Here is a 21,429-nt window from a genome sequence, read left to right as displayed (position 1 = left end):
GCTTGAGGAGACTTTTATTCTATACCAAACAGAAAGATTGAACAAGTCCAACCTTTTAGGTTTAATTATACAGGCATAAGCTCGATAAAGAGAGAAACTACAAAATCCTTGAGCAATATTTTAGGATGAGTGAACACTCTTCATTCTTGTATAGAAGTTCACTCAAAACGTGCATGATTCAGAATTACCAGTAGTAGAGGCATGGGAATAGTAGTATAGGAGTGGAGATCGAGCCACTCTTGGTTCAAGTCTTTCCATGAATCATTGACTTGCTTAATTGGTTAGGTAGATTTTCGAGGTCGGAGGTTGATGCATATGGAGTTGGTGTCGGGTCCAGTTGAAGATGCTCCTATTCACTCAAAAATCGTCTTGGATATGTGTCACTGGGTTGAGGGTTTCCTAGGCTTACACGTGTCCTTCTGGATCGGTAACATGTTCGCAGACGTGCCAATTCGCTGCCAAAAGATCAATCGAGGTTTTGTTCTGTTCATAGATCTTGCGCCGATCTGACTTATGATCAATTGATTGTGGGCCGAGGAAGGATCTATCTCTACTGCGGGGTTCTCTCTGCCTTTGAAACAAGGACTTTAACACAGATCGACCTTACTAGCCGGAGTCTTCACGTTGTGCAACTAGGGTACCTATCCTAAATGGGAGTCGAAGAAGTTTGTTTGGGCCTTCGTTTGGGTCTCCTGGTGGCACGTCAAGGTGGTGTTCCTGGATTGATCGTGATGTGTTGGTTGTTGCAGCAGCGGGCGCAGCGGTCGTCACAGATCGCAATATGCACGAATCGGAGGCACTGAGAAGTATGGAGGCTGGACCTGCATTGGGCTTTGAGCCTTGGCATGGATTCTCTGTAGGCCATAAGCTGCTGTTTAATTTAGTTTTAATTTATTTTCATTACAACCCTACATTTTTTGGGGGACCTAATAGGTTTTTGTTTTTCCTGGTCTGTGCACTTTGTGTGTTTTTGCCTATGTATTATGCAATGTTTTAGTCATAGTACCATAAGTTTGCTTTAGAATAAGTGAGCAATACACGTCGAATGAATGGACTTATCCTACATACCACTATGGTATTACCATAACTTCTTGTAGGCCATAATCTGCTGTTTAATTTAAGTTTAATTTATTTTCATTACAAACCTACATTTTTTAGGGGACCTAATAGGTTTTTGTTTTTCCTAGTCTATGCATTTTGTGCGCTTTTGCCTTTGTATTATGCAATTTTTTAGTCATAGTACTATAAGCTTGCTTTAGAATAAGTGAGCAAGATACGTCGAATGAATGGACCTATCGTATGTACCACAGTGGTATTACCACAACTTTTTGTCTGTCTGTGGGTGGCAGCGGAAGGGTATGTAGGGTACCTATCCTAAATGGGAGTCGAAGAAGTTTGTTTGGGCCTTCGTTCGGGTCTCATGGTGGTGACATCAAGGTGGTGTTCTTGGATTGATCGCGATGTGTTGGTGGTTGCAGCGGCGGGCGCAGCAATCATCACAGATCGCAGTGTGCACGAATTGGTGGCACTGAGAAGTGTGGAGGCTGGACCTGCATTGGGCTTTGAGCCTTCGCTTGGATTCTCTGTAGGCCATAAGCTGCTGTTTAAATTTAATTTAATTTGAGGTTATTATTACAAATGGTACCTGAACTTATCCGCTATCTTATCGATGGTATCTGAACTTCAATTTTGATCACAACTAGTACCCGAACATTTTGATTTCGTTTCAAATGGTACCTATCACTAACTTTGGTTAATGTTCCATTAAAAACTGACACGTGCAAAGCACATGATCTATATTCAAGAGTAGTTTGACGAAAATACTCATTTAAATAATTTGGTTTACTAAAAAATCCTAAATAATATTTTGGTCAATTAATATGTTAATAAAATAGAAGTTCAATTAAAAATAGAAATTAAAATATATCTCTACCCTCTTATGAAAATAAAAATTTAAAACAAGTTCTCATAAAAAATTAATTTGTTTTATATATACAAACAAAACATTTCAAGTAAAATTATAAAATATTTTTTTTGGACAAACTATACGACATTAAAACCAAAAGTTTATCAAAACTTGCGTAATTTTTTTCTTCTTATCATTCATATTTTTAATAGAAGTTTAAAGTTTATTTTTAATTATCTCATTTTTTATGGTCACAATATAAGTGAAAATAAGTCATATTACAAAAAAAGGGGGAAAAAAAAGTAATTTTACAATCTTATCCTTGAAAAAAGAGTCACATATTAGTTTTCAACAGAACATTAATTTTAATTTATTTTCATTATAACCCTAAATTTTTTAGGGGATCTAATAGGTTTTTGTTTTTCATAGTCTATGCGCTTTGTGTGCTTTTGCTTATGTATTATGCAATGTTTTAGTCATAGTACTATAAGCTTGCTTTAGAATAAGTGAGCAAGACACATCAAATGAATGGACCTGTCATATGTACCACTGTGGTATTACCTTAACTTCTTGTAGGCCATAGGCTGCTGTTTAATTCAAGTTTAATATATTTTCATTACAACCCTACATTTTTTTGGGGGCCTAATAGGTTTTTGTTTTTCCTAGTCTATACACTTTGTGTGCTTTTGCCTATGTATTATGCAATGTTTTAGTCATAGTACTATAAGCTTGCTTTAGAATAAGTGAGCAAGAAACGTCAAATGAATTGACCTATCCTATGTACCACCATGGTATTACCATAACTTCTTGTAGGCCATAAGCGGCTGTTTAATTTATTTTCATTACAACCCTACATTTTTTGGGGGACCTAATAGGTTTTTGTTTTTTCTAGTCTATGCACTTTGTGTGCTTTTGCCTATGTATTATGCAATGTTTTATTCATAGTACTATAAGCTTGCTTTAGAATAAGTGAGCAAGACACGTAGAATGAATGGACCTATTCTAGGTACTTCCGTGGTATTACCGCAACTTCTTGTAGGCCATAAGCTACTATTTAATTTAAGTTTAATTTATTTTCATTACAACCCTACATTTTTTTGAGGACCTAATAGGTTTTTTTTTTTCCTAGTCTATGTTGTAATACCCCGAAAATTAGTTACTAAATTCTTGAAATTTCTTGAAATTAAGAAAGTGTTCTTTAGTACGCTTTCGTGGTTCGAAGGTAAAGCAGAAGTATTTTGAACAATTATTTATCTCGAAATGCTCCGATTCAAGGGTTGACTTTTTATGCATTTGGATTATGTGAAATTTTCTTCACGAAAGTCGTAGAGCGCGTCGATACGAGTTCGTGGATATGTGGAACATGAAAATCGGTGATCGTATGCGGAAGTTATGGTATTTGGAAGAAGATTCCTTTTTGGGATAAATAGAAAAATTTGGGTAATTTTTCAGAAAACCCTAACTTTCCTAAAATAGAAATCGAGCTCCATTTTCTCTCTCCCCTACCAGAAATAGCCGGAGATTTTTGTCCGGCGATATCTCCGTCGTTCGGCCACCATTGGCCACGCAATTGCTCCTGTTCGCTTCGTCTCTCCTCCCTCTTCAAGTCTGTGGTGTTTTGGTGGCGCGATTTGGGTGCTACAAGGTGTAGCAAGGAGGAGAAGAAGGTGGCAGCACGATTTTCGACCAAGCGTGAGTTCTCACGATTCCGGCCACCTCAAGCGACGATTCTTGAAGGCTTTTGGAACCCAGATGACATAAATGCTTCCCTCCAAGCGGCTTGCAACGAATCGAAGTGTGGAGATCGAATTTTGGATTTGAAATTCTAGGGTTTCAATCGGCCCCTTTCCTTTCGAGGTGAATTCCGACCAATTGGCTTACAATCTGACTTCAATATAGTGTGAAAGTTGTTATACATGTTGTGGGGAAGATTTTGGCATCGATATTGTGACCCAATTTTGGGGGTCTCTGATGGCGCGTGGTGCTGTATCCGACCAAGTTTATCGTTTATTCTGTTTTCATAGTTGTCACCTACTCATCGATACAAGCTTGTTGATATATCATGGGTCATATTGTGATTTTTCGAAGCATGCTAGATTTACGTAATTTTGATTTTCTCGGTTTGCGATCCCTGAGGATCCGACCGTTGGATCGTCTTATAATTTTGAGTAATTGATCCTATAAGTGTTTCGAGGACCTTCAAATGTCTTGGTGAAAGTTTTGTCTCGATTGACGAAATCTTCGGTTTTGGGTTCAAATGCTCGGTTCAAACCATAACCACTTTCGTTTTAATCGTGTACTGAGTTAAGACCTTATTTTACTTAAGTGATTGACGGAGAGTGTTTTATACTTTATCTCGGCTGTAAGAGAAGATGCAATGAGATTTGAAGGTGAGTAAATCTCACGGGGTTTATTTATGAACGGAGTTACTTTATTATTCGAAATTATTTATTAAGTTGTGAAATCGTTTTCGGAAATAAATATCTATTCTAAATTATATGAACTTGATCGTCAACTGTTCATAGGTAAGTAAAATGAAGTTTTATTATAAAAATAATTTTTTCACCGATTTTGTATTTGTGAACTATCATTGGTATTAGCAGAATTCCTGAGTGGGTGACTACGTGTGTGTGTGTGTGTATTTATTTATGTGGAATATATATATTGGTGTAGTTGTGTAATGAAGTGGATTTAACATGTTTTGTGAGTTCGATGTTGCTATCGTTGTGATTTAATTTTCTAAGGAAATGAATGAATTTTGGTTCGTTTGAATTTAAACAATTATATGGTTGACATTTTGTAATTGAGAGTTTTTACATATCAATTTATGTTGGTGATTTAAAATGTGAAAAAAATATTTTTAATGTTGGTGTAGTGACCCGAGAGGGGGGGTCCCACAGCGCCGCGACCTCGAGCCGATGAGAAACCGACATGTCACAAATAACATCCCGATAACTCATCAACCCGAAATCGCAAGGCCTTTTGGGTTTAGATTGTTGGTTTACAAAACACTTTCTTAGACAATTCATTCTAGCAACCGAACAACATATTTTCAAAAGCAAAATTTGAAATGGGCTATGGGTTTTGGGCTTACAATCGGAGCCCAATTTGGAAAACAAATCACTAAGTAACTAAAAATGCGAGAGACGCACCCCAGGGTTACGGGCCTCTTGAAGTTTTGGTAAACGAGTAGGAAATAAATAAAAAGTAAATAAATGAGCTACTTCAAAATCTGATAAGGGGTCAAAACCTTCTTTTAATAATGTTAAGAAGAATACGCCAAGCCAAGCCATGTGCCTCCCCTGTACGCTCCCCGACCACGTGCTCAAATCTGCACACTATTGTAAGGGTGAGCTTTTGTCCTCGCATGCCCAGTAGGGGCCGACCAAACATTTATTTTCTTTTATAAAACATATGCAATATGCTTCACACAATTTGGAGCTCCAAGATACTTACCTGCCGGCTAAACTAAAACAAATCGGTGACCGACCCGTTCGTCATCCTTTGAGAACCAGCCAACTACTCTGTAGTCCTTGTGACTACAAGTAGCGAAAGGTAGCGAAAGTGTCCATTTCCTGGCCCTGAGTCTCCTATGACTGGTTCATTGTCTGCACTCACCCTTCCTCGACAAACATAGGAGCACGGCCCCCTCCGGAGATTCACAGTTATCGACACCGTGGGATCCCTAGGAATCTACGCATCTAGGTCCCATTCACTTTCAAGTCACAAGTACAAACATACAAGGGGTACAGTATCTCAACATGCAAGTCTAGCCTCAATTTTCACAATCAACAAGTATCAGTGATGAAAACACAGGTATCACAAGGCATCGACTAATGAACAACCAAAAACGTACTTGCAGGCAACATATTATTATACTAGAGCATTCCACATATAGAAAAGCCTCTAACAAGGAAGGGACAGCTTACCCTACCTGGAATTGGAGTGTTCGCCCAAACTTAGCTTCGTTTCCGACTTTCGATACTTCCTCCAATTTCATGGGCACACGCTCGAGTCCCTTAACAAAAATTATATCCGATAAGTAATTAATTCATAACTCACTTTAAAATTCACCAAGTAACCCATGATCGATAATTATTAGAAACCATTCCCGAACAACTCACTTAGAATAGTAAGCTCATTTGGGATATGGTGATCATACTTCTTTCAATAATATAGTTCGGGTTAAATATTCGATGCCATAGTCTAGCGTCCCTTTCTTAAGTAATAAATACACTTACCATTCCCAAATAATCCAAGTGAATTGGCATTTGAATAATTTGAAATATGGTATCACATTTAACACTTTGACCTTTCTTTAGTTAGCATCTCTACATTAAGCAATTAAATAACAGTTACCATTCCCGAATGATTTTGTTCTCTTTGCTCATTTGGGATATGGTAATTCCCGAGTTCTTTAATTGTAATTCAATTTGTGAACCTTACTAGCTTAACTTCCTCACCATCAATTTTCTGTCAATATTTGCATTTACTCAAACTCCTTAACTTCCTTTAACAAATCGGTTTGCTTCTCAATTACCACCAAATTAATTTCTCTTTGTTCAACTTGTGGAATGACACTGCCAAAAATATTGATAACAGATCCATCTTCTTATTTGACAAAACCAACTCTGTCTATACATACAACCAATTTCATTCTTGTCCACTACCATGTTAAATTCCCAACACATATCGATATCATAACAAATAGTCCAGAAAACCAGAATTCCACCAAGTATGAACATCACACGACAATATAGATCCAAAAACCCAGACCCTTACCATTCTTCTTTTCCACAGAGATTCTATTCAGCATGGCTGCATTTCCACCATCATCATTCATTCTGTTCCCTAACAGGCACAAAAAGTTAACAGTCCACCCATTGCATAATTTCTGCATTCCAAAACAGAATCTGAACATAATCCTTACCATTTCCCATTTCACTCGAAACTAACTCGACAGCTCCTCCTCTCCAAAAATCCCAAATTTGTGGACTCCACAAAACCTCACACAATTCCAATTATATGACAGAGTTAGGGATTTCAATCTAGATCAAACCAGAAGCCTCAACTAAGGAGAAGGGATAAAAATCCAGCTTACCAGACGAAGAGGATAAGCTGGTGGCGCTCACGGCGACGTCCACGGTGGATTGGTCATCCACGGGCTATAACCGGCGAGTGTAACGCGTGTGGCGACTCTGGTCGGAGTCAGAGGTCGGAGTTTTGGGGTTTCAAAAGATAGTGCAGCTTTGACTTCGTTTATGGAGGTGTTGAAGCTCGATTCTTGGCCGGGTTGGAGATTAAGGAAGGGCAGTGGCTATACTCCAACATCGGTGGTCTTCTAGCGTCAGATGGTGCAAAGGCTTTGGGCTTTGGGTGAGTGGCCTGGTCTAGATCAATTGGTGATGGCGGTGAGTGCAAAAAGTGATCGGAAATAACCTTTCCGGCTAGGTGGTCGCATGCAGTGGCTGGATGAGGTGTATGTCGACGGTAAGGCTCGGGTTATGGTCAGGTTTGGGTGTTGCGTCGACTAGTGGAGGTGGTGTGGTGAGATGGTGGCCGGAAATCGATGGAGGTAGAGAGGTAGCGAAGTCACAGCTTTAGGGGAGTGGGTGCGACGTTTGGAGGTGGTGTATGGCTGCGATTTCTCTTGGGTTTTGGTCAGATTTGGATTGTGGTTCCATTGGTGGTAGCAGTGACGAGAGGTGGTGGCCGGACTCTGTGATTTCGGAGAAGTTAGAGAGGGGAGAGAGAGAGCAACGCTGCTGGGAGAGGAGGGAGGACAGTTGTGAGGTCTCTAGGGTTTTCTAACCCTTTTTTTCTTAGTTTGTGTGAAAAGTCCATCCTACCCTCGCGTCAAATTACGAATTTATCCTAGCTGTTTGCTTTAAGGTTTTTGGGCTCGTAACTTCTAATTTATTCATTTTTTGTTGGAAACTTCCTAAGTTATTTCTCGACTTCATCCTAGGCCCAAAACTCGATTTCGCAAAAACCCAAAATCCAAAACTTTGTTACAACTTAATTCGTCTCACTTTCATATTTGCTTCGACAATCTTTTGTCCCAACAAACTTTAGTAATCTTTTTCGGCCCCAGGGAGGACCTTGGCCCAAACTTAAATTATAAGGCCCAAATTGTGATCTCGAGACCAAAACAATTTTTGAAATCGATTCTTTCACTTAAATCACCTTCAGGAAAAATTTTATCGGCGAAAAATTGCCTTCTAAAAATTAAACAAAATTTTCGGGGGCTCACAGTTGGTTTCTATATTATTTTTGGAGATTGGAGTTGAGATTCAAAAACAATATTTTGTTGCAGTCAAGTATATTGTTTTGAAGAGCATGTGAGGTTATGTAACATTTTGAGACTTGAGTGACTTTTTAAATGTTTTGGTCTACAGATCGAGGGTCACAGTAGTGATCAAGGGTTGGTTATCGGAACCATGCCCTTGGCCGGGTTATGGTTATAATTCAGTTAGAGCTCTAGTTTGTCTATCATGATACGTCATGGGGGGTAACAAGTAGGCTACTTGCGACTCATGAGTACATGTTTTTAAAATAGAGTTTGGGGTGTATTCTTGTGATGCACCGGAAATTCGTATTTATTTTCCTAAGATTTTTCGGAATTAATTTTGTGATTATTGGACGGTTTCGTGGCTCGTGGATGGAGTGGAAGTGTTTCGGACGAATTTTTATTCAGAAAGTATGACTTTGGGGGGGGGGGGGGCGGGGGGGGCGTAAAGGTTGACTTTTTATATGTTGAGATTCTCCGAAAACCTCCTTCACGAAAGTTGTAGAGTGTGTCGATACAAATTCGTGGACATGTGGAACGCGAGAATCGGAGTTCGTATGAGAAAGTTATGAGTGTTTGAAGTTTGGGAAATTCTATAAATAGGGGTTTCCGAAAACGGAAACCAAACTCTCCGTTCACTCTCCTCAGACCCAACGAAGTCCGGCCGACCTGACCCGGCTCCATCTTCGTTTTACAGCCACTAGCAGTGGCCGACCCGGCCTGGACCGACGCGCTTCAGCTTCTGCCGTCGACCCTTAGTGTTGGTTTCACCGGTGGAGCACCCCAGAAGGAGATCGAAGGCTACCTCAGTTGTACGATAGCGATCCGACCGGTTTTTCGATTTCCGGCCACTTTACCTTCAATGTTCTAGGTTCGCCTCCTCCTCTTGATCATCCTCATACCCGCCTTGAAGGACGATTTTGCGTGTGGAGTGGAAGATCAAGGGTTGGAGATCAGCGGTGCACAGTGAATCTAGAGCTTGATCGGACGACATCGATTGGTCGATCATGCAAGCTTGATCTAGGACTATCTAGACCGATCTAGGCTTAGCTCCAGGTATGAAAGTTGCTCTACTCTTCATGATGATCATGTTTGTTGGTCTTGAGTTTCCGGTGGTCGAGTTTGACCCGACGGCGGCACCACCACCACTGCCTGTGGCGGCGTTCCATCCATGTGAGGGATAGTTTCTGGTATTATATATCTTCTACTCGTCGATACGAGCGTTTCTATATATAATAGGCAACTTTTGGAGATCGTATGAATATATTGTATGCAACTTTTGGAGATCGTATGAATATATTGTGATTTTTACGGTTTCAGACCGTTTGATGATTCGCTCCGTGACGATTTGAGCGTCCGATCGACTTGTGACTTTGACATATCGATTGTATAAGTATTCCGGAGATATTGGGTGGTCTCGGATGTGGTTTCACCTCAATTGGCGTCACTTTGGGAATTTCAGTTCGATTTAGGGTTTCGAACGTTATTCCTTGTGTTTCAGTGACTGAATCAAGGCTGTACTTTCCTTAGGTACTTGACGAAGTATTCTTGGACTAGTTGTTGGTGTGAGTGTTAGTTTGGTTCTGTATAGAAGACACAGTGGGAGTTTCGAGGTGAGTAATCTCACAAGGTTCATTTACGAATGGAATACCCTTATCGTTTTGAGAGTTATTTATTAACTGCAAACTATAGTTGGTATTAGTGGCATTCCTGAGTGAATGACCATGTATATATATATATATACACACACACTTGAAATATGTATATTCTTATGGGTGGATGGGTGAATTATGCAATAGGGATTGATGGTTTCATTCTATTGTTTTGGGCTTGACTTTTCGAGAAACATTGTTTTAGGAATTTGGAATTTCTATTGTTTGAAAATGTCAAGATTTGGTGTGAGTTGCTTAATGTTTTAATCTGACGACCGGTGGTCTGAGGAATTGAGAGTCACAGGTTGTGATTTCTCGGTTTGATTTGATTTAATGTTTTGATCTGAGGGTCAGGTTAGCCTAAGGATCCGGGGTTGCATGTTATATCCTCATGGCAATGTTATATCGTAAGATTGAACCTTGGCCGGATGACAGGTTACGATTCAGTTAGAGCTCTAGTCTGTTTGCCATCGTACCTCATGGATCTAAGTAGGTTACTTACGACTCCTGGGTACATATTTTGTCCAGGTTGGACCAAAGATTCATATTCGATCTATTAGGTTAACAATTGATATGATTTGATATTTTGTCCAAGTTGGACTGATTTGTTATTTTGTCCAGGTTGGACCGATTTGTTGTTTTGTCCAGGTTGGACCGATTTATTGTTTTATCTAGGTTGGATCGATTTATCATATTTGAATTGTTAGGTTAACGATTTATATGATTTTGTCACGGTATGACTTTTGTTGTTTTCTTTTGGGAAAAGAGTATTGTTTTGGGAAACATGGTATGTTTTCCTTATTCTCGAGTTGAAAGGTTTTCCTCGTTTTTGGCTTGTGTTGTGTGGTGTTTTGTTTTGAGTTACTCATACAGGATTGCAAAAGCTTACCGGGTTTGTTGTGTGACAACCCGTGCACCATTCAAACGGTGTAGGGGTTAATCCTGTAGGTCAGGGAAATCGTGGCTGAATCTGAGGTAGCGTGCTAGCAGCTTTACGATAGTAAGCCATTTTTGTGACTTTACCGTTATTAAGACTTCCGCTTGTAGTGAGCTCTAAGGAGCATTTACGTTTAATTCGTAAGCTTGTGTAATATATAACTCTGTGGAGAGCTAGTGTATATTAACTTTGAGGGATCAGGGCATCAGTATGTACTTGGTTAAAAGGGAAAAAGATTTCAGGTATTTTGTATTGATGACTGAACGATATAATTATAGGATTATATATCGATTTTTATTTGTGTTAAAAATCAGTGGCGTGTAATTCTTTATTTTAATTGTCCGAGGAGGGACTTGATTTTCATATTATAGTGTGAGTTGAAAAAATATGATTTTATCACTTTAGTGATGTATGTTACCTTTAAGAGGTAAGGATGTTGAGTTTTGAAAATGAGTCATATTGTGAGATCGTTCATTTGGAGTTGGAAGAGTGGTTTCTTGAATTCAGTGTGAGTCTTTTGATTGCCTTATTTATTTTACTTTCTCATTTCTATTGTTTGATTTTAATGCAATCTCCTGAACTAAACTATATGCAGGAGTTGCTATGATTTGACTTGTGTGATTTTCGGTGATCTTTTGAACTAATTTTCTAGCAGGGATTTTACTAATTTTTACCTTGTGTGATTGTAAGTTCAGTTGTGTTTTGTGGATTTAAATTTTGTTGCTTTAATTTACCTAGCTGAGAAATTATATGCATGTGTTGTTTTGAGTAATTTTATTTGAGTTTACTCATACGAGCTTGCAAAAGCTTACCGAGTTTGTTTTTGCAACCTGGTGCACTATTCCATGATGTATGATTTTTCCTGTAGGTCAGGGTAACCAGGGTTGAGGCCGAGCTTATCGTCGCAGTAGTATCATGTTTAGAACCCATTTTGTTTGTTTTATTTACTGGTGTTGTAGTATGCTTCTGGTGAGCGTTTACATTTACTTTGATGCTTTCGAGTTTATGTAAACACGTGGTGATTTAATATGTGACTCTAGAGAACGAGTCGGTATTGACATTTGTGGGCTAGGTTGTTTTATTGCTTAGATTAAATTGAAAAAATTTTCTATGTTTTCTGGACATTTGGTTGAGTTATCGCATTTCGGATTTTGAATTTCTTTATCCAAAATTCGGGGCGTGACAGTTTGGTATCAGAGCGTAAGGTACATATTTGGTGATAATCAGTACTACACAAGTGATGGCCAGTCTGCAGCGGATCCCCATTTGATGCTCTTCAGTATTGATATAGTCATTAGGTATGTATGAGTGTTAGATGTGCATTAGAGTGTTGATTCATCAGAGCACTGGTCGACTCTGTAGGTGAAGTGTAGGAGTTTTCTGTATGTTCTTTTGATTTTTAGCCTTTTGAGGAATGAGAACCTCTTGATTGAACTCTTGTTAGACTTAGAAGATTTTGTTGGCGGATGTGTGTCCTCCTTGTATTAGTGCCTTAGTTAATATGACCTTTGTATTTGACTTATGCTTGTGTTTAAGTTTTATACATGTATTAACCAAGTGTGCTATGCTCCTTAGGTGATGGATCCTTTGAGAGGCATGGCTAGGGGCTGAGGGAGACCCCGAGGAGGGGGCAGAGCTAGGGGTAGAGGCAGGGTCCCTCCTGTGGAGGAGTTCTATGAGGAGGAGGTGGAGATATCGTATGTTGTGCCTGTTCCACTTGTGGTGGATGTGATAGATGCCACTCGTCTGATGATATTGGCGAGGAAGATTACTAGGCTGGGAGCATTACCATTTCAGGGGGGTACATACCACATGTTGGTTGATCAGTGGATCAGGAACATGGAGAATTACTTTAGGATGGTTGTTTATATCGACAATGATAAGAGGGAGATAGTTACTTTTCTGTTCCAATATGAGGCACAGGTATGGTGGGAGTGCGTGGAGAGGGCTAGAGATATGTCGACCATGACATGGGTGGGATTTGTGAGACTCTTCAAGGAGATGTACTTTCAAGCATCAGTGATAGAGCAGTTGGAGGTGGAGTTCCTCTCTCTAGTTCAGGGAACTATGAGTGTTAGGGACAATGAGGTGAAGTTCTCACAGTTGTACCGATTTTTGAGTCCTTGGGATGCTCTGAGTTTGGCCAAGAAGTTTCAACGGGGGCTGAATGCTTCTCTCAGGCATAATGTAGCACTTCTGGAGCTACCTACTATAGCATTCATCTTAGCTAAGGCCATGGCTCTTGAGCAGGATACCCAGACTCACTAGGATGAGTTGACGACTTCGAGAAATGCCCAGGGAAAGGGGAAGACGGTGGATGAGAGTAGTAGTTTGATGGGTCATCGAGGTAGGTCTTGGAAGAGACAGCGGACTCATCAGTAGGTTCCAGCTGGAGTAGCCGTTGAACCTATTAGGGCTACACCTATATGGCAGGTGGCACCCCTAAGATGTTACAACTGCGAGGAGGTGGGTCATGTTGCTAGAGTGTGCCTGAAGCCAAGGAGCTTGGCATGCTATAGATGTGACCAGACAGGGCATTACGCTAGAGAGTGTACCCAGCCTTTAGGTAGTGGGCGAGGGACAAAGCAGAGACAGTTGCCTCCTTGGGCAGGCTAGTGTGTTAGTTATTAGTTAGTAAAGCTCAGGTATAGAAGGTACCCTATCAACCTTAAATATCGTGTTAGTGTAATGTATAACGCTAGTGTACCTCTTTCTATTATGTTTGTATTGTGTTCAGTTTGCCTAATGTCTGTAGTTAGACTATTGCATGTGACTTCCTGTTGTAGAGTATTGTTGTTGGTGATAGATTGCATGATGCATCCTTCTTTGTTGTGGTGGTAGAGATTCTCTACCAGTTTGATTGTGTGCATGTAATGTTATGTGATGATTTATGTGTGGGTTGGTTGAGGCTACGCCTTAGCCGGATTTTGTGTTCTAAGATAGTAGAACACTTATTGAGTCATGATGCATGCTCTATTGGTTTGTATGATTGAGTTATCGCGTTTCGGATTTTGAATTTATTTATCCAAAATTCGGGGCATGACATCATTTGCAAATAACACATGGGAAGGAGCTTGTGTACCACAGGGAGAAGAAATAGGATGAAGTCTACCTGCTAATACAAGCTCAGAGAGACCACGGCTTAATACCTCCTCAGCCAAACAAAAAAGCAATGGTGACAACGGGTCACCCTGACGCACACCTCTACCACAGGAAAAGAAACCCATTGGCCTTCCATTAATTAACAGCGAAAGCTTAGCTGACTGAAGGAGTGCTTGCACCCAAAGCACAAATTTTGGAGCAAAACCAAAAGCCTCTAGAACATTAAGAAGAAAAACCCATGAAAGAGTGTCAAAAGCCTTCGTAATGTCTGCCTTGATTGCTACATTGCCACCATAACACTTTGAATCCAACATGTTAAAGCACTCAGAGGTGGTCATGATACAATCAGAAATGTTGCGGCCATGAATAAAGAAGTTAAGCTGCTGTTTATTTAATTTTAATTTATTTTCATTACAACCCTACATTTTTTGAGGGACCTAATAGGTTTTTGCTTTTCCTAGTCTATGCACTTTGTGTGCTTTTGCCTATGTATTATGCAATGTTTTAGTCATAGTACTATAAGCTTGCTTTAGAATAAGTGAGCAAGACACGTCGAATGAATGGACTTATCCTATGTACCACCATGGTATTACCATAAGTTCTTGTAGGCCATAAGCTGCTGTTTAATTTAAGTTTAATTTATTTTCATTACAACCCTACTTTTTTTGGGGGACCTAATAGGTTTTTATTTTTCCTAGTCTATGCACTTTGTGCCCTTTTGCCTATGTATTATGCAATGTTTTAGTCATAGTACTATAAACTTGCTTTAGAATAAGTGAGCAAGACATGTTGAATGAATAGACTTATCGTATGTGCAACAGTGGTATTACCGCAACTTCTTGTCTGTCTGTGGATGGCAACGGAAGGGTATGTAGGGTACCTATACTGAATGGGAGTCAAAGAAGTTTGTTTGAGCCTTCATTCAAGTCTCTTGGTGGTGACGTCAAGGTGGTGTTCCTGGATTGATCGCGATGTGTTGGTAGTTGCAGCGGTCGTCATAGATCGCAGTGTGCACGAATCAGAGGCATTGAGAAGTGTCAAGGCTAGACCTGCGTTGGGCTTTGTGCCTTCTCTTGGATTCTCTGTAGGCCATAAGCCACTGTTTAATTTAAGTTTAATTAATTAATTTATGTTTATATATATATATATATATATATATATATATAAATTAATTAATAAAAAACTTTAGTCCACCCCACCCTTACTTATGTCAGTGAGAATTGAATCTAGACTTTTACAGTGTTGGAATTATAACTTACCAATATGTCACAGCTCATTGACAAAGTTTTCAAAGTATAATATATTTTCATCACAACCTTACATTTTTTGAGGGACCTAATTTTTTTTTGGTCTGAAAATACTTTAATTGAATACCTGAAAGGGAGAAGGCACAAACAAGTACATAAGCCAAATACAACTGAAACATCTGGTAGGAATACTAGGCAAAACTACAAGAACAAAATAATGAAAACTTAGTGAGGACAAGGAAGCCCATTTTGAGGGACCTAATAGGTTTTTGTTTTTCCTAGTCTATGCACTTTGTGTGCTTTTGCTTATGTATTATGCAATGTTTTAGTCATAGTACTATAAGCTTGCTTTAGAATAAGTGAGCAAGACACAGCGTATGAATAGACCTATCATATGTACCACTATGGTAGTACCACAACTTCTTGTCTGTCTGTAGATGGCAGCAGAAGGGTATGAAATGGTCATTCTAACCCAACCTTTTTATATCAATGAACATCCATGAGATGATTTATTCAAAAACAAAGTAGTATTTTAAGAAATCGAAAAATAATGTTCATAAACAATAATTGAAGTCATTTATTTATTTTTTAGTTAAAATAGATTTCATTGGAAGAAAAGCAAGAACGCCATTTACATAATATTCATAATCTATAGGAATATAGCACCATTCACTATCACAATGACGCTCATTCATTTAAAAAGAGCTTGCAAAACTATACTAAATTATTCTTACACAGTATAAGCTAATTTGAATATTCCTTTTCAATACATGCAGTTGTGGTTTTGCCAATGCAAACAATTGTGGTTTTGTCAATGCACGCAAATTACTTGATGAAAAAGATAACTACATGGCATGCAGGCAAACTTACAAAATTAAGCAAATAGTGAATGGGCAAGTAGACATATATAAGAAGATAAACTAAGCAAATAGTGTCTTCTTTCCCATTTTTAAAGGGCACAATAGAAAACTCCCCTTTAAAGGAGCATGTAGGCCAAGGATAAAAAGAAGCCCAAAACAAACCCACTCCAAACCCCACAAGCATTGTTGGAAATCCCAATTAACTGTGGCCCAATAGTGAAATCTAGCAAGTAGAACCAGATCAAAATCCGATTTAAGAGCCCATCTAAGAGCTAGAACAAAACCCGTGGCCTGACCAATTGTAGCAGCCTCCTTAAAACTTGCTCTATGGCGTCTGAAAAACCACTTCTACCATTGAACCCCATCCACACAGCTTGTAAAACTACTTTGCCAAGAATAAGATGTTACCCTCAATCCATTTTGGATATCCTTGATCTTGTCTGCTGAGCATGGTAAATTTGCGTCCTTTCCACCGTCATTTTTTTCAACAAATAGCAAAGGACCATAGATTACAACCTAGGTCAACAAAAATCCCAAATAATCCCTAGAAGTTGGGCGATGTAATTCCAAGAAATCGATGTTGATGTTGGAGGTGATGAATCTAGGAACCGTTCTTGGCAGCTGAGAGGAACCTTTAACAATTCCAAGGCAATGAGCTAGTGATCGTTTAGAGAGTGAGAAAGGCTACCACCTTCACCACGATGTATATCAACTCCATTGAGGGTCAGATCTATGGTTTGTGTTAAGAGAAATGTAGATAGAAGAAAAAAGTAAGCTAGGGTTTTCATGGAGAGAAAACATGGAGGTATTAGAAAAAATAGGGCTATAATTGAAGTCACTTGAAAATGCTAACTTCACTAAAAAAAAAAAAAAAACTACACCACAGGTTTTCAATCAACTACGAGACAGTAATTGTCCATTGCGATATGCCAACTTGTAGTTGTTAGAAAAAGAAGAATGCTGCTATCTCTGTATCTCTCTAGGGTTAGATTTTAACGTTCTGTGCAAGTTTTAGCTGCCCCATCAAGAGTTTCGATGATGCCACGGCTGCCCGACTCGCCTCCTATCTAGCTTGCACTGGCAGAGGGAAAGAGGAGGGTAGATCTCCGTCCGTCGCAAGGTAAGAGCTTGCGACAATCTGAAGTCTTTATGGTTGGGAAACTCCTCACTGCTAGGGAGTTCAAGGTCCGTTCCTTCCTAGGTATGTTTCGATCTGCCTAGAGGTTGAATAGGACGCTGTAAGTTGAAGAAGCTAAAGGAGGTAGGGTTTTGTTCACTTTTTCAGACCCTGAAGACTGGGCTAGGGTTTGGAGGGGTGCGCCATGGGGTTTTAACCGTGCTCCTGTGGCCTTGGCTGAATATGATGGTGTTATGCCAATTGAGAAGGTGTCATTGGTGAAGTCATCCTATTGGATCACGCTGCAAGGTATTCCACCTACGTTCAGATATGAAAGGGTGATGACAATGATCATATATACTTTGGAAGATTTTCAAGAGATCGATAAGCAGGGGAAGAAGGTTGGAAAATACTGGATTAGGGTTGAGATTCCTCTGATCAGGCCATTGTCCTTTTAGCGCTGGTATTGGGTGGAGGATACAATGGACTTTTTGTGCAAATTCAGGTATGATAAGTTGTTTGGGAGGTGTGGAGTGTGTGGATTGATCACCCACATTGGGTTGCCATGCTCGGGGCTGGCATTGAACGAAGAGGATGCCGCTGCAGAGTGCATGGTGCTGGGGTCACCAACGGTGGCGAAGTCTGGTGCCATGCAGGTCGAGATTGGAGCTTGAATACGGGGTCGGGTTCTGAAGGTTGTTCCCATGTAGCTGCATTCAATCCTAGGGTTTCTTTCAATGGGCACAGTTTGACTTTCAAGACTCAACTCCCTAGGATGATCCCGGAGCAACTCTTGTGCAATCGTACATATTTGGTGCAAAAACCACGTTGTAAGTAAGCATTAGAAAGATAGATGAGTTTGATAGTATGGTAGATTCAATAACAGACAAGCGTCACTCTAGGGTTGAGGCTGAGCTCACCATCTCTCCAAGGAAACTCAAATTGAGTTTGGCAGTGGGTAAAAAGCACTCTGGAGCCTGCTGATATGGGGCTGGTCTCACTGCCACAGAATGATCAAGGCATAGTGAAGAAGAAGAGAGCGAGGCTGGTGGGAAGCAAAAATAAAATCCTATCTGATACTGCTGGAAAGAAGAAGGACTTGAAGGTAGATGGTGCTGGGAAGCGGAAGTCTGCTAAGAAGAGTCTGTTGACCAACCTGAATGGTGGAGATGCTACTACAAGCTCTAATTCGAAAAGAAATGAGCTAGTTGTGGCATAAATCTTCCTTGCCTAGGGTTTCAAGCCTGTGTGAGTTGGGAGAGCTTCTATAAGTTTTCTAAGACGTTTCTAGTTGCTTGTACCACAATTGCGTGATTGGCAAGTAGGGACTAGTTGAATGGTTTTATTTTCTTAAAAGACGAGGTAATCCTTTCTTGTATAGGATTGCGTAAAGCGAGCGTTTTTAGAACTTAATTGTTTGCATTTTCTGAGATAGGTTGTACCGGTTGTTACTTGCCGGGGTTCTTTTTTGAGGGTTTGTAGACTTTAGCCTTTTCATGGCTATTGATTCTAATGATATCAATTTCTATTAAAAAAAAATTGTCCACGGTGCAATCTCATATTTTAAAATACAGCATTATAACATCATTATTAGTGCTATTGAATATGAGTGTTTTTATTTGAACCTCCAAGTCTGCTCACTTAACCTCACTCTATTATGACTTATTAAATGGCATATATAACCTACTATAAAATGACTATTAAGGACAATAATTCTACCAAAAAATATTATATTGATTTTCTCAACACTTTACAATTCAATAATATTAGATTGCATTCTTTATTATTTTCTTTATGTATTTTTATTTTTCAATTTCACTACATAGTCATTAAAGCATTCATATATACATATACATATATATATATATATATATATATATATATTAAGCATTAAAATCATGATTAAGATTATGTGACATAAAAATGTATGATATACATGTTGAACACATATTAGGGAGAAAAAATAAAATAAATCATATTATGACCTAAATCTAAGTCTAACCATTATATTTGCAAAAATAAACAAAAAATGAGCTAGCAATTAAAAAAAACTAAACGAATATTTAAATAAATTATAAGTCACAGGAAATAGAGAAAATAAAATAAACATTATGAAAAAATGATCAATCTTCGTTTTTTTTTTTTTTTGCACAGCTAAAACAGAAAAAAAAAATTTAATCCACAGAAGAGTTCATGTTATTTTCTTGTTGATTAGAAATTAATTTTTAAAATTCAATATCTTGTGTTTGATTTTTTTTTATTGAAAAAAAGAGATTTATGCTGTATGATTAAGGAATGGATATGTAATTAAGATTTATAAAGTAACTAAACCATTGAAATGACCAAGTTTTTATTTATTTTAAAGATAATAGTTTATTTCCAAATTATATGAGTGACAATTTTTTCCTATCATACCCCACAAAGATTAAGACGTTATTAGGAGATTTTAATTCTTAATATAGGGTGGTGCTATTCACACACATATTTTCTCTATTCACACACCCTATCTATTTTTCTATTACTTTAATTTTTTTTTTAATTACCCTAATTACCCTCCTTTGTAATTATATATATATATATATATATATTATTTGGCAAGTCAATCATGAATCAAACATCATTATACAATAAATCAAATTTTTTCACATATATAATTGAAGGAAAAATAATACGTTCATTAAGTGGAATGACCTATATTATTAGACAAGAAATATGTTTCCCAGGTAATTACGTTCATCAACTGAATCAAAATTGCAAAGTTTGTCCTCAAAATTAGACAAGGAATTTAGATTCAGTTTTTTTATTTTTTAATATTCTGGACGACAGTTTTTTCCCCACCCCACCCATAATGTCAATAAGATTTAAACTCATGACCTCCATGGTGTTAGTTAGGCTAGTTAACCAACAGGTCATGGTTCACTGGCATTTGCAATTTAGATTCAGTTGGATGAACATAATTACCTGGGAAACATATTCCTTGTCTAATAATACATGGCATTTCACTTAATGAACGTATTATTTTTCCTTCATTTATATAGGTGAAAAAATTGATTTATTGTATAATGATGTTTGATTCATGATTGACTTGCCAAATAGAAAAAATAACACCATGGAGGTCAAATTTATGTAGTTTGAGCAAAAAAGAGAATCTATCTTATAACCTTATAACTGCATCTACGTAGTTTGAGCAAAAGAGAGAACACCATGCCTCATTAGTGGAATATTGCTACATGAATCAATACAACGTCACAAAAGAAGAAGCGAAAATCGAGCTAACCAATTAAGCAAGTCAATGATTCCTGGAAAGACTTGAACCAAAAGTGGCTCAATCACCACTCCAATACTACTATTCACATGCCTCTATTGCTAGTAATTCTGAATCATGCACGTTTGAATAAACTTCTATACAAGAATGAAGATGTGTTCACTCATCCTAAAACATTGCTTAAGGGTTTTGTAGTTTCTCTCTTTATGGAACCCATGCCTATATAATTAAACCTAAAGACCACATTTGTTTGTCTAGATTAATAATCAGATAGGACTAAAAAAAATCTAAGCTAGTGTTTGGTGGTTCATATTACTCTAGGATTGGAAATTTAAATCTTGTTAAGGTAGGATATCAACTCCTGTTGGAGAGGTGGGATATGCACAATCGTACAAGATTATAACGATGACCATCCTTGGATCTTGACCAAATTACCATTATCCTTCTTCAATCAAAATACAAACACCAACCTTGTATCCTCCTCAGTGCGATCTGATCGAACCCAAACATCCCTCTGCTCAATCTCTCCGTCTCAGGCGGCTATGGCGTGAGCTGGACATCCCTCCTTAGTCTTTCTCTTCCATTGCGCCGGCCCACCAGCTATGCTGAATTCGACTTCGATTTCCCTACACTCAACGGAGCTATCCAAAACGAACGAAGATCAGAGAGCCGCGACGTCGTGGCTCTGACCTCAAAGAGAAAACTCTACCGGGTTGTTGGGCTTGAAGAGTGAAGCTTTGGCGGTGGTTTGGAGGAGAATGAGATAGAGAAGGGGTTGGCTGTGGAGGCCATGGACTCGGGTATGGGTTAGGGTGGGTCAGGTTGGGTTAGTGAAGAGGAGGTGAGTTTGCGTTTGAGTATTGGAGGTGGTAGAGAAGAGGAGTTGACAATGGATTTGATTCTTGTACTTATCCATTCCAGCTCTAATCCTCTGATACCAAACACATGAAAACATGAAAACAAATCTAATTTTATCCTAATCCAATCCAATTATTATCCTAATCCATTCCTATCTTGGATGCCAAACGTGGCCAAAAGGTTGGGATTTGTTCAA

The 21,429-nt window shown here is 38.7% G+C and overlaps 1 protein-coding gene across 1 annotated transcript; it reads left to right on the top strand.

Moving 5' to 3' along the window:
- Window positions 1-12,623: 12,623 nt before the first annotated feature.
- LOC112198893 lies at window positions 12,624-13,052 on the top strand. Its single transcript, XM_024339988.1, has one exon. It carries the CDS (start codon window positions 12,624-12,626, stop codon window positions 13,050-13,052), a length of 429 nt encoding a protein of 142 aa, XP_024195756.1.
- Window positions 13,053-21,429: the final 8,377 nt, after the last annotated feature.

The sequence above is a fragment of the Rosa chinensis genome, chromosome 4 (assembly GCF_002994745.2).
Source record: "Rosa chinensis cultivar Old Blush chromosome 4, RchiOBHm-V2, whole genome shotgun sequence".
NCBI lineage: Eukaryota > Viridiplantae > Streptophyta > Magnoliopsida > Rosales > Rosaceae > Rosa > Rosa chinensis.
Note: the sequence above shows the minus strand (reverse complement) of the source record. Positions and strands in the feature narration are given on the sequence as shown.